Consider the following 13,645-nt stretch of genomic DNA (forward strand, 5'->3'; position numbering starts at 1 on the left):
CGAGGAGCTGGTAAGGTGCATGCATCAGCTTCTATGCAGAATATGGTCGGATGAAAGCATGCCTGCCGATTGGAATTTAAGTGTGCTCTGCCCAATCCATAAGAAGGGCGATCCTGCAATTTGTGCCAATTACCGCGGGATTAGTCTTCTAAATATCGCCTATAAGGTTCTAGCGAGCGTATTGTGTGAAAGGCTGAAGCCCACCGTCAACCAACTGATTGGACCTTATCAGTGTGGCTTCAGACCTGGAAAGTCTACCATCGACCAAATATTCACAATACGCCAAATCTTGGAAAAGACCCATGAAAGGAGAATTTACACACACCATCTTTTCGTCGACTTCAAAGCTGCATTCGACAGTACGGAAAGGAGTTACCTGTATGCCGCTATGTCTGAATTTGGTATCCCCGCAAAACTAATACGGCTATGTAAGATGACGTTGCTCCTCTCCGAGCCGTTTGATACCAAACGAGGTTTCAGACAGGGTGACTCGCTGTCGTGTGACTTCTTTAACCTGATGTTGGAGAGCATCGTACGAGCCGCAGAACTTAATCGCTCAGGCACAATTTTTTATAAGAGCGTACAATTACTGGCGTATGCCGATGATATTGACATCATCAGAGGCAAAGCGAATGGGTTTGGTGGTGAACGAGGACAAAACGAAGTACCTCCTGTCTTCAAACAATCAGTCGGCGCACTCGCGTATCGGCACCCACGTCACTGTTGACAGTTATAATTTTGAGGTTGTAAAAGACTTCGCCTATTTAGGAACCAGCATTAACACCGATAACATTGTCAGCCTTGAAATCCAACGTAGAATCTCTCTTGCCAACAAGTGCTACTTTGGACTAAGTAGGCAATTGAGCAGTAAAGTCCTCTCTCGTCGAACAAAACTAACACTCTACAAGACTCTCATCATGCCCGTCCTAACGTATGGCGCAGAAGCTTGGACGATGACAACATCCGATGAAGCGACGCTTTGAGTGTTCGAGAGAAAGATTCTGCGTAAGATTTTTGGACCTTTGCACGTTGGCATTGGCGAATATCGTAGACGATTGAACGATGAGCTGCAAGAGCTTTACGACGACATAGACGTAGCGCAGCGAATAAAGATCCAGCGGCTTCGTTGGCTGGGTCATGTGGTCCGAATGGATACAAACGCTCCGGCTTTGAAAGTATTCGATGCGGTACCAGCTGGTGGTAGCAGAGGAAGAGGAAGGCCTCCTCTGCGTTGGAAAGATCAGGTGGAGAAGGACTTGGCTTCACTTGGTGTGTCCAATTTGCGCCGGTTAACACGAGAAAGAAACGACTGGCGCGCTTTGTTAATCTCGGCCAAAATCGCGTAATCGTTTATCGCGCCAATTAAGAAGAAGATTAAATTTGGTAAAGGAGAATATTATTTTTTTATATAATAGTTCTTTTTTTTTTTAAAAAAGAAAAATTTAAATTTTACATAAATTCTCCCTTTTTTGTTTTATTATTATTATTGTTAAATGCATCTTTTCTTAAAAATTTTCTTCTTTTTCTTCTCCTTTTTTAATTTCTGTTCTTTTTGCTTTTACCTCTTGTAAGGTCTATGAAAAGTACTTTACTATCGGGGAAGAACTTTAGAGCAAACCTGCCGACTAAAGGTTCCTTTTAATTAAAAGATTTCTTTTTATTTAGTTAGGGCAAATGACTGCCTTCCAACTACCAGGCTAAGACCGAATTGCCCGCCTTCTGATAGAATGGCTTTATTTTATACTTTCTTTTTGCCTTGTCATCAATAAAATATATAATTACAACCAAACATTGTTACAAGTAGAAATCAATAACAAAATTATAAATTCATAAAAATACTATACAATAAAATTTTGCTTAGGTTGACTTAAATTTTGCTTAGGCTAACTTACTTCACAGTAAGCTATGGTTTTGCTTTGGAGTGAGGTATCATATGACAAAAAAAATGTATTTGGTGTGTGCCATGTGTTTACTTATGTTTCGGGTTTCAAAAAAAAGGAAAAGAATTATGTCATTGAAATTAAAGAGTAGAGTAAATTGAAATGGTTTACATAATTTAAGTTTGAGTTCATTTACCTATTAAAAATATATTTAAAGAATTCGAAAGAAGTTTGAAAGTGAAGTGAAGGTACTCTACACCCCTATGGTTAAGATTGAAAATTACTGTGCTAAAAGAATTTGGTTAAATTTTGCAAGTTCAGTAGTTTTCAATAAAAATAATTTTATGACTTTAAAAGTTTCTTAGTATATTTAAATTTATATTTAATTGTATGTTTTATAGTAAATTTTTCTTTAATTTATTTAATATGATAATATTTTAGGTGATTTTGTATTTCTTAAGGGTATTATTATGATATTCCTTAAGCTTATTGTTAATTTGTAATACAGAATTGACTCCTTTACGCTCCACTATGAGATAAGGGCCACGATATGGACTTTGCTGTTTTATTCTACATACTTTCTAGTTTTACAAATACCCAGTCACCTACTTTTAATTCTGATGTGTTACTGCTCTTGCCATATAGTTCTTTTCTCTTTTGTTTTGTTAGTTTTATTAGCTCTTGTGCCCTAAGAAGTGACTCTTTTAGTCTAAGTTTCATCTCATTTGCGTAATTGTTTAAGTTATATACTGGTTGATTGTCCTCGATTATGTCAGTTGGTAAGCGTGGAGGTTTTCCGTATATTAACTCGTACGGTGAAAATTCCGTCTCTATGTTCGGTGTGGTATTAAAAGCAAATGCAAAATAAGGTAGCCATTAGTCCCATTTGTGATTTTCTACGAAGTGTAACAGAAATTCATTTAGGACTCTGTGACTCCTTTCAACTGTTATTGTCTGATGGTGATAGGGTGCTGAAAAGGTCTGCTTTATATTTAGTATTTCGCATATATTTTTCATTAATTCATTTGCAAACTCTGTACCTCGATCAGATTTTAATGTATTAAAAAGTCCGTATTTTAGTATTAACTGTTCTACTAGTGTCTTTGCGATAGAAATTGCTTCTTTAGTTTTCATTGGGAATAAGATTACGTATTTTGTCAGTTCGCATTGTACCGTTAAAATATATCGGAAACCATTTGATATAATCAATGGTCCTACTGTATCTATGCTTAAATTTTCAAAGCTTGTACTAGGTGTGTCCGTTATTCTCATTTTTTCTTTTATGTACTTTGTCTGTTTGTTTCGAGTACATTCTTTACAACTGTTTATATATTGTTTTATTATTTTTCTCATGTTCTTCCATATGTATTTTTGTTTTAATTTTAAGATAGTTTTTCTTATACCCAGGTGTCTTCCTAGTGCTGAATTGTGATACTCAAAGATTAAATTTTTTATAATTTCTTCGTCATTAATTTGTTTTGGGGCTTTATATAAAATTATTTTTAAGGGTCTTAAATTTTGTTCTAATCTTTCAGTTTGCAACTTGTTGAATGCTTTCTTAAAATTTTCAAGATTCATTTCTCTTAATAAATTATCTTTTTCTAGCGCTAGCTTTTCTACAATATATTTCTTTTAGTCGCTATTGATGATAGTTTCGCCATGATTGAAACGTATTTCAGAGGCTCCTCACTATATCGGACTATTATATCCCCATTTTTATTTATCTGTATTTCGGATCCTTTCATTTTTTCTTCGTATACGAATTTTAATCTTTTTATATTTCTTATATCGGCTGTGGACGTACAATCCCAAATGTGAAATTGGCCTGACCTCGAATGAGAGTTGTAGTTCTCCTTGTCTACCCTGGTGTTATTTTTGGCAGACATTCTTCTTGTTATTACAAACATTTTATTATTGTCATCACAATTCGTTGGTATCATTTTTTTTAGTATGTCTGAGTCTATCTTTATTCGTGATAATGCATAGGCATTTGTGTTCATTTTGCCTTGCTTGTAAACTATTTCGAAATCATAGTCTGACAAATCAAGTCTAATCCTTGTCATCTTGGACGAAGGATTTTTGTGTGAAAATAAGGAGATAAGAGGTCTGTGGTCCGTTACCACGGTGAATTTTCTACCCATTAGGTATGGACGGAAGAAATTTATTCCCCAGTGAATCGCGAGTAGTTCTTTTTCTATGACCGATTTATTTATATCATGTTTTACTAAAGTTTTGCTTGCATATGATATAGGCAAATCTTTCCCTATTTCTCCTTGACTAAGTACTGCACCGAGTGTGAAATTAGATGCGTCTGTTGTGAGCACAAATGGTTGCTCGAAATTTGGATATTGTAAGATAGGTGGATTGATTAGTTTTCCTTTTAGTGATTCAAATGCTTTCTGACATTCGTCAGTCCAATCAAATACTTGTACCTTCTTTACAAGATTATTTAGGCACTTGGTTATTTGAGCAAAATTGTGTACAAAACGTCTATAATAATTGCAAAAAGCAACAAATCTCCTAACCTCGTCACTACTTTTGGGTACGGGGTATTTTTTTATCACTTCAAATTTTGATGGGTCTGTTTTTATGCCATCTTGCGTGATCAGATGTCCTAGGTACACGACTTCGGATTTTAAAAATACGCACTTTCTCGCATTTAGTTTTAAGTTATATTTTCGTAGTCTTTCAAAAACTGCAATTAAATTACTGTTGTGGTGTTTTAGACTACAGCCAAACACTATAATATCGTCTACGTATAAAAATGCATTGCTATCTAAACCACTCAAAGCTATTGTGAGCATTCTTTGAAAGCTATTGCTAGATATTTTGGATCCAAATGGTAAGCGTTTAAATTGGTAATGACCTTGTCTTGTGGAGAATGCAGTCAGGTGTCTTGAGTGTTTGTCTAGCGTTATGTGGTGAAAAGAGCTTGTCATGTCGAGCGTTGAAAAATATTTTGCGCGACCCAGTTTGTCTAGTACGTCTTCTATTCTTGTCAACGGAAATTTATCATTAATAATCTTTTTGTTTAGTTGTCTATAGTCTACTACAAGCCCCCATTTTTTTTTGTCTCCGCTACTTTTCTTTGGTACAATCAAAAGAGGTGAATTATAGGCGCTCACTGATGGTTCCACTATGTCGGTTTGCAATAAATTTTCTACTTGTTCTTCTATTTCTTCAATATTTTCCATTTAAATTGTAATTATAGAATTCCATTTTATTGTATGATATATATTTTTTGTTTTATTAATATCTACATTAAAAATTTGGAAAAAAAATTTTATTTTAATTTTTATTTTTTTTTTTTCAACTCCATTGTGCATTTTATTAAAGTTAATATAAATTCTACACTTTTTTTATTTTCATTAAGGTGCACGAATATTCAATTTTATGTTTATTTAACTGAATGCAAAAAGTCACATTTGTTCTTATGCCGGTTTTGTGCTTAAATATTTGTCAATGATAAAAATTTTAAATTAAATGTTAATATATTTAAATGCATTAGCGAAAAATCTCTATTCAACAATATTTATCATAGCATGTGTGAGCAATTTGGTGCGCGTCGTTAATAATATTGAGAATTATTTCACTTTAATTAGCCGCCTAATCACATAAAAATAGTTAATTGTTACCTAATAACAACTTCATACTTTTAATTACATTATTTTATGCATTAATCAGCAAATAATCAGTCATAAACAAAATTGGGATATTCACAATCCAAAATATATATATATGTATATATAGTTATATAAAGTACAATGTATGCTGTATGATAGTTAGTTTTTCAATCATTAGTTTATCGCAAGAAGTGGCTTTTTTTTTTTAAATTACTTTAGCTTTTTGTTGTTTGAACTTCGCATGTAGCGCACTGCGCATTTATACAGCCTTGTAGACTCTGACGGACTTCACGTCGTTGAGGGTGAGTGTAGTCACTAGCTCGGAGTCAGTGAATTCACGAATAATGGTCGGTGGTTTGTCACCCTTCTGTTCTTGCACCAATTTGTTGCCATCCAGAGTGAAGACGCTCTTCACTTTGCGACCATCAAGTGTCTCTTCATCGAATTCCTCGCCCAGCTTGAAGTTGATCGTAGTTGTCTTGAAGGTTGAGGTAGTGGTGAAAGAGTAATTATCACCATCCTTCTTCAGTTCAACGGTGGGGCTGACACTGTTACCCTTTTTGCGTAGAATCATACCGACACACAATTCCTTCATGTATTCGTCGAAGTTTTCACTCTTTTCTAATTTATATTTCTTTCCTTCCCAGACAGCCATTTTACTTATAATTTATTTAGCGTTTAGGATCGTCCGCAGGATCGCCATGAAAAGTACTTTACTATCGGGGAAGAGCTTTAGAGCAAACCTGCCGACTAAAGGTTCCTTTTAAATAAAATATTTCTTTTTATTTAGTTAGGGCAAATGACTGCCTTCCAACTACCAGGCTAAGACTGAATTGTCCGCCTTCTGATAGAATGGCTTTATTTTATACTTTCTTTTTGCCTTGTCATCTTACTTACTTACTTCTTAGGTGGCCATAACAACCCGTTACCGAGTTACGGCCGACCTCACTAGCTCTCTCCAGGCGCCTCTGCTCCGCGCGCCCTTCTCCAATTCTGTACACCAAGCGAGCATAGGGTTTACTCCACCTGGTCTTTCCACCGGAGCAATGGTCTTCCCCTGCGTCGGCTCCCTTGGACTTCGCCCTCGAACACCTTCTTTGCTGGAGCTTCTTCATCCATACGCACGATATGCCCTAGCCAACGCAGGCGTTGGATGGCGATGCGTTGAACTACGTCAATGTCGGCGTAGAGCTCATGCAGCTCGTGGTTCATTCTTGAACGGTAGTCTTCGCCAACGCGCACAGGACCGAAGATCTTACGAAGAACTTTTCTCTCGAACACCCCAAGAGCGGCTGCATCGCTTTGTGACACTACCCATGCCTCTGCGCCATAAAGCATCATCATCATGCCTTGTCATCAATAAAATATATTATTACAACCAAACATTGTTACAAGTAGAAATCAATAACAAAATTATAAATTCATAAAAATACTATACAATAAAATTTTGCTTAAGCAGACTTACTTCACAGTAGGCTATGGTTTTGCTTTGGAGTGAGGTATCATATGACAAAAAAAATGTATTTGGTGTGTGCCATGTGTTTACTTATGTTTCGGGTTTCAAAAAAAAGGAAAAGAATTATGTCATTGAAATTAAAGAGTAGAGTAAATTGAAATGGTTTACATAATTTAAGTTTGAGTTCATTTACCTATTAAAAATATATTTAAAGAATTCGAAAGAAGTTTGAAAGTGAAGTGAAGGTACTCTACACCCCTATGGTTAAGATTGAAAATTACTGTGCTAAAAGAATTTGGTTAAATTTTGCAAGTTCAGTAGTTTTCAATAAAAATAATTTTATGACTTTAAAAGTTTCTTAGTATATTTAAATTTATATTTAATTGTATGTTTTATAGTAAATTTTTCTTTAATTTATTTAATATGATAATATTTTAGGTGATTTTGTATTTCTTAAGGGTATTATTATGATATTCCTTAAGCTTATTGTTAATTTGTAATACAGAATTGACTCCTTTACGCTCCACTATGAGATAAGGGCCACGATATGGACTTTGCTGTTTTATTCTACATACTTTCTAGTTTTACAAATACCCAGTCACCTACTTTTAATTCTGATGTGTTACTGCTCTTGCCATATAGTTCTTTTCTCTTTTGTTTTGTTAGTTTTATTAGCTCTTGTGCCCTAAGAAGTGACTCTTTTAGTCTAAGTTTCATCTCATTTGCGTAATTGTTTAAGTTATATACTGGTTGATTGTCCTCGATTATGTCAGTTGGTAAGCGTGGAAGTTTTCCGTATATTAACTCGTACGGTGAAAATTCCGTCTCTATGTTCGGTGTGGTATTAAAAGCAAATGCAAAATAAGGTAGCCATTAGTCCCATTTGTGATTTTCTACGAAGTGTAACAGAAATTCATTTAGGACTCTGTGACTCCTTTCAACTGTTATTGTCTGATGGTGATAGGGTGCTGAAAAGGTCTGCTTTATATTTAGTATTTCGCATATATTTTTCATTAATTCATTTGCAAACTCTGTACCTCGATCAGATTTTAATGTATTAAAAAGTCCGTATTTTAGTATTAACTGTTCTACTAGTGTCTTTGCGATAGAAATTGCTTCTTTAGTTTTCATTGGGAATAAGATTACGTATTTTGTCAGTTCGCATTGTACCGTTAAAATATATCGGAAACCATTTGATATAATCAATGGTCCTACTGTATCTATGCTTAAATTTTCAAAGCTTGTACTAGGTGTGTCCGTTATTCTCATTTTTTCTTTTATGTACTTTGTCTGTTTGTTTCGAGTACATTCTTTACAACTGTTTATATATTGTTTTATTATTTTTCTCATGTTCTTCCATATGTATTTTTGTTTTAATTTTAAGATAGTTTTTCTTATACCCAGGTGTCTTCCTAGTGCTGAATTGTGATACTCAAAGATTAAATTTTTTATAATTTCTTCGTCATTAATTTGTTTTGGGGCTTTATATAAAATTATTTTTAAGGGTCTTAAATTTTGTTCTAATCTTTCAGTTTGCAACTTGTTGAATGCTTTCTTAAAATTTTCAAGATTCATTTCTCTTAATAAATTATCTTTTTCTAGCGCTAGCTTTTCTACAATATATTTCTTTTAGTCGCTATTGATGATAGTTTCGCCATGATTGAAACGTATTTCAGAGGCTCCTCACTATATCGGACTATTATATCCCCATTTTTATTTATCTGTATTTCGGATCCTTTCATTTTTTCTTCGTATACGAATTTTAATCTTTTTATATTTCTTATATCGGCTGTGGACGTACAATCCCAAATGTGAAATTGGCCTGACCTCGAATGAGAGTTGTAGTTCTCCTTGTCTACCCTGGTGTTATTTTTGGCAGACATTCTTCTTGTTATTACAAACATTTTATTATTGTCATCACAATTCGTTGGTATCATTTTTTTTAGTATGTCTGAGTCTATCTTTATTCGTGATAATGCATAGGCATTTGTGTTCATTTTGCCTTGCTTGTAAACTATTTCGAAATCATAGTCTGACAAATCAAGTCTAATCCTTGTCATCTTGGACGAAGGATTTTTGTGTGAAAATAAGGAGATAAGAGGTCTGTGGTCCGTTACCACGGTGAATTTTCTACCCATTAGGTATGGACGGAAGAAATTTATTCCCCAGTGAATCGCGAGTAGTTCTTTTTCTATGACCGATTTATTTATATCATGTTTTACTAAAGTTTTGCTTGCATATGATATAGGCAAATCTTTCCCTATTTCTCCTTGACTAAGTACTGCACCGAGTGTGAAATTAGATGCGTCTGTTGTGAGCACAAATGGTTGCTCGAAATTTGGATATTGTAAGATAGGTGGATTGATTAGTTTTCCTTTTAGTGATTCAAATGCTTTCTGACATTCGTCAGTCCAATCAAATACTTGTACCTTCTTTACAAGATTATTTAGGCACTTGGTTATTTGAGCAAAATTGTGTACAAAACGTCTATAATAATTGCAAAAAGCAACAAATCTCCTAACCTCGTCACTACTTTTGGGTACGGGGTATTTTTTTATCACTTCAAATTTTGATGGGTCTGTTTTTATGCCATCTTGCGTGATCAGATGTCCTAGGTACACGACTTCGGATTTTAAAAATACGCACTTTCTCGCATTTAGTTTTAAGTTATATTTTCGTAGTCTTTCAAAAACTGCAATTAAATTACTGTTGTGGTGTTTTAGACTACAGCCAAACACTATAATATCGTCTACGTATAAAAATGCATTGCTATCTAAACCACTCAAAGCTATTGTGAGCATTCTTTGAAAGCTATTGCTAGATATTTTGGATCCAAATGGTAAGCGTTTAAATTGGTAATGACCTTGTCTTGTGGAGAATGCAGTCAGGTGTCTTGAGTGTTTGTCTAGCGTTATGTGGTGAAAAGAGCTTGTCATGTCGAGCGTTGAAAAATATTTTGCGCGACCCAGTTTGTCTAGTACGTCTTCTATTCTTGTCAACGGAAATTTATCATTAATAATCTTTTTGTTTAGTTGTCTATAGTCTACTACAAGCCCCCATTTTTTTTTGTCTCCGCTACTTTTCTTTGGTACAATCAAAAGAGGTGAATTATAGGCGCTCACTGATGGTTCCACTATGTCGGTTTGCAATAAATTTTCTACTTGTTCTTCTATTTCTTCAATATTTTCCATTTAAATTGTAATTATAGAATTCCATTTTATTGTATGATATATATTTTTTGTTTTATTAATATCTACATTAAAAATTTGGAAAAAAAATTTTATTTTAATTTTTATTTTTTTTTTTTCAACTCCATTGTGCATTTTATTAAAGTTAATATAAATTCTACACTTTTTTTATTTTCATTAAGGTGCACGAATATTCAATTTTATGTTTATTTAACTGAATGCAAAAAGTCACATTTGTTCTTATGCCGGTTTTGTGCTTAAATATTTGTCAATGATAAAAATTTTAAATTAAATGTTAATATATTTAAATGCATTAGCGAAAAATCTCTATTCAACAATATTTATCATAGCATGTGTGAGCAATTTGGTGCGCGTCGTTAATAATATTGAGAATTATTTCACTTTAATTAGCCGCCTAATCACATAAAAATAGTTAATTGTTACCTAATAACAACTTCATACTTTTAATTACATTATTTTATGCATTAATCAGCAAATAATCAGTCATAAACAAAATTGGGATATTCACAATCCAAAATATATATATATGTATATATAGTTATATAAAGTACAATGTATGCTGTATGATAGTTAGTTTTTCAATCATTAGTTTATCGCAAGAAGTGGCTTTTTTTTTTTAAATTACTTTAGCTTTTTGTTGTTTGAACTTCGCATGTAGCGCACTGCGCATTTATACAGCCTTGTAGACTCTGACGGACTTCACGTCGTTGAGGGTGAGTGTAGTCACTAGCTCGGAGTCAGTGAATTCACGAATAATGGTCGGTGGTTTGTCACCCTTCTGTTCTTGCACCAATTTGTTGCCATCCAGAGTGAAGACGCTCTTCACTTTGCGACCATCAAGTGTCTCTTCATCGAATTCCTCGCCCAGCTTGAAGTTGATCGTAGTTGTCTTGAAGGTTGAGGTAGTGGTGAAAGAGTAATTATCACCATCCTTCTTCAGTTCAACGGTGGGGCTGACACTGTTACCCTTTTTGCGTAGAATCATACCGACACACAATTCCTTCATGTATTCGTCGAAGTTTTCACTCTTTTCTAATTTATATTTCTTTCCTTCCCAGACAGCCATTTTACTTATAATTTATTTAGCGTTTAGGATCGTCCGCAGGATCGCCATGAAAAGTACTTTACTATCGGGGAAGAGCTTTAGAGCAAACCTGCCGACTAAAGGTTCCTTTTAAATAAAATATTTCTTTTTATTTAGTTAGGGCAAATGACTGCCTTCCAACTACCAGGCTAAGACTGAATTGTCCGCCTTCTGATAGAATGGCTTTATTTTATACTTTCTTTTTGCCTTGTCATCTTACTTACTTACTTCTTAGGTGGCCATAACAACCCGTTACCGAGTTACGGCCGACCTCACTAGCTCTCTCCAGGCGCCTCTGCTCCGCGCGCCCTTCTCCAATTCTGTACACCAAGCGAGCATAGGGTTTACTCCACCTGGTCTTTCCACCGGAGCAATGGTCTTCCCCTGCGTCGGCTCCCTTGGACTTCGCCCTCGAACACCTTCTTTGCTGGAGCTTCTTCATCCATACGCACGATATGCCCTAGCCAACGCAGGCGTTGGATGGCGATGCGTTGAACTACGTCAATGTCGGCGTAGAGCTCATGCAGCTCGTGGTTCATTCTTGAACGGTAGTCTTCGCCAACGCGCACAGGACCGAAGATCTTACGAAGAACTTTTCTCTCGAACACCCCAAGAGCGGCTGCATCGCTTTGTGACACTACCCATGCCTCTGCGCCATAAAGCATCATCATCATGCCTTGTCATCAATAAAATATATTATTACAACCAAACATTGTTACAAGTAGAAATCAATAACAAAATTATAAATTCATAAAAATACTATACAATAAAATTTTGCTTAAGCAGACTTACTTCACAGTAGGCTATGGTTTTGCTTTGGAGTGAGGTATCATATGACAAAAAAAATGTATTTGGTGTGTGCCATGTGTTTACTTATGTTTCGGGTTTCAAAAAAAAGGAAAAGAATTATGTCATTGAAATTAAAGAGTAGAGTAAATTGAAATGAAAAAAAGGAAAAGAATTATGTCATTGAAATTAAAGAGTAGAGTAAATTGAAATGGTTTACATAATTTAAGTTTGAGTTCATTTACCTATTAAAAATATATTTAAAGAATTCGAAAGAAGTTTGAAAGTGAAGTGAAGGTACTCTACATCTAATAGAGAAGTTTAAATTGTTAACATTTGTTCTGTAAATTCTTGCAAAATTTTGAATTATTTTGTTATGATTTTGTCTTACAAAAATGAAAAATATTTTACTGTTTCAAAATTTTAATTTCTTTTAAAAAGGTAGCACGATTTTTGATTTCGTATTAAATTATTTTTTCTTTCCTTTCGTTTACAAATTTGTGAATTTTAATTTCTTTTATAAGTTTTCCTCATTCCAGGATTAATTTAAAGCTTTTTCTTCCATTTATTTTTATTACTTTAAAGAACTTCAATCGTTTCGGTGTTTTTCTTAACATTATTTTCACTTTCTCACTTAGACTAACTTACATGATAAGCAGCATCCTGCGGCCGGTAACTATGATTTGTTCCTCATTTACTCACTTTTAATTGCCGTAGATTTATTGCTGGTCACTCCGTATGTTGATTTTTCCTTTTGCTTGTCATATGGTGATATTTTTCTAATGCTCGGGTAGATTTTTACTTCTATCACTTCATATGGTGATATTTTCCTAATAAACATTCGCGGATTTTACTTTTTGCTCGGGCGTCATTTTCGGATTTTTTTGTTCCGCTTTTAAAAATAAACAAAACGTATATGTATGTGTATGAAATATAATAAACATAAACTCAAAATGCATACATCCACATATAGTTTACTAAAAATCAAGCATTAATATAAATATATGTATATGATATATGGTAGCGGCAGCTAATCAGAAAGCTAGCCAGAAAGCAGAATAGATTAACGATACCAGTGGAGTGAAGAAGGGGGAAAAAAAAGAAAAATGGCAAATATAATATAGAAAAAAACCATAAATCTGGTATTTTTATTCTTGTATTATCTTCTAAAGCGTTTTATATTGTTTATTTTTAAGATGTCTACCACCACTTCTGCTTGTTGAAATAACCAATATAGGAGAATTGTTTGACTAATTTTACAAATTTAGAAATCAAACAACTTAAAAACTATAACCCTCCTAATGGTGAGGTTTTCACTTTTAGAAAGTAGGACCCGCTCTATCCCTCCTTATATTTCTTTTTGTTTAAATCACGGTCAACCAGCCTTATCTATTCTTTCCGCTTCGAAGTTTAATTCATCTTGTATACATTATGCTATGTTTCTTATGAGAGCACTGTCAAATTCAAACACATTTTGCTCAATACAGTATTTCTGTCATTAAAAAGCTCCTCATCAAAAAATACATATCTGCCGTTCGGAGCCGGCTTAAAATTGTAGGTCTCTTCATTTCTGGAACAACATCAAGAAGCACGCCACAAATAGGAGG

At 34.2% G+C, this 13,645-nt stretch overlaps 2 protein-coding genes across 2 annotated transcripts; both read right to left on the reverse strand.

Moving 5' to 3' along the window:
• Positions 1 to 5,723: 5,723 nt before the first annotated feature.
• Positions 5,724 to 6,164, reverse strand: LOC128869242 (probable fatty acid-binding protein). Its single transcript, XM_054111777.1, has one exon. The coding sequence runs from the start codon at positions 6,156 to 6,158 to the stop codon at positions 5,763 to 5,765; it is 396 nt and encodes a 131-aa protein (XP_053967752.1). The 5' UTR covers positions 6,159 to 6,164; the 3' UTR covers positions 5,724 to 5,762.
• Positions 6,165 to 10,799: 4,635 nt separating this feature from the next.
• On the reverse strand, positions 10,800 to 11,240 carry LOC128869241 (probable fatty acid-binding protein). The gene has a single exon (XM_054111776.1). The coding sequence runs from the start codon at positions 11,232 to 11,234 to the stop codon at positions 10,839 to 10,841; it is 396 nt and encodes a 131-aa protein (XP_053967751.1). The 5' UTR covers positions 11,235 to 11,240; the 3' UTR covers positions 10,800 to 10,838.
• Positions 11,241 to 13,645: the final 2,405 nt, after the last annotated feature.

The sequence above is a fragment of the Anastrepha ludens genome, chromosome X (assembly GCF_028408465.1).
Source record: "Anastrepha ludens isolate Willacy chromosome X, idAnaLude1.1, whole genome shotgun sequence".
Classification (NCBI taxonomy): Eukaryota; Metazoa; Arthropoda; class Insecta; order Diptera; family Tephritidae; genus Anastrepha; species Anastrepha ludens.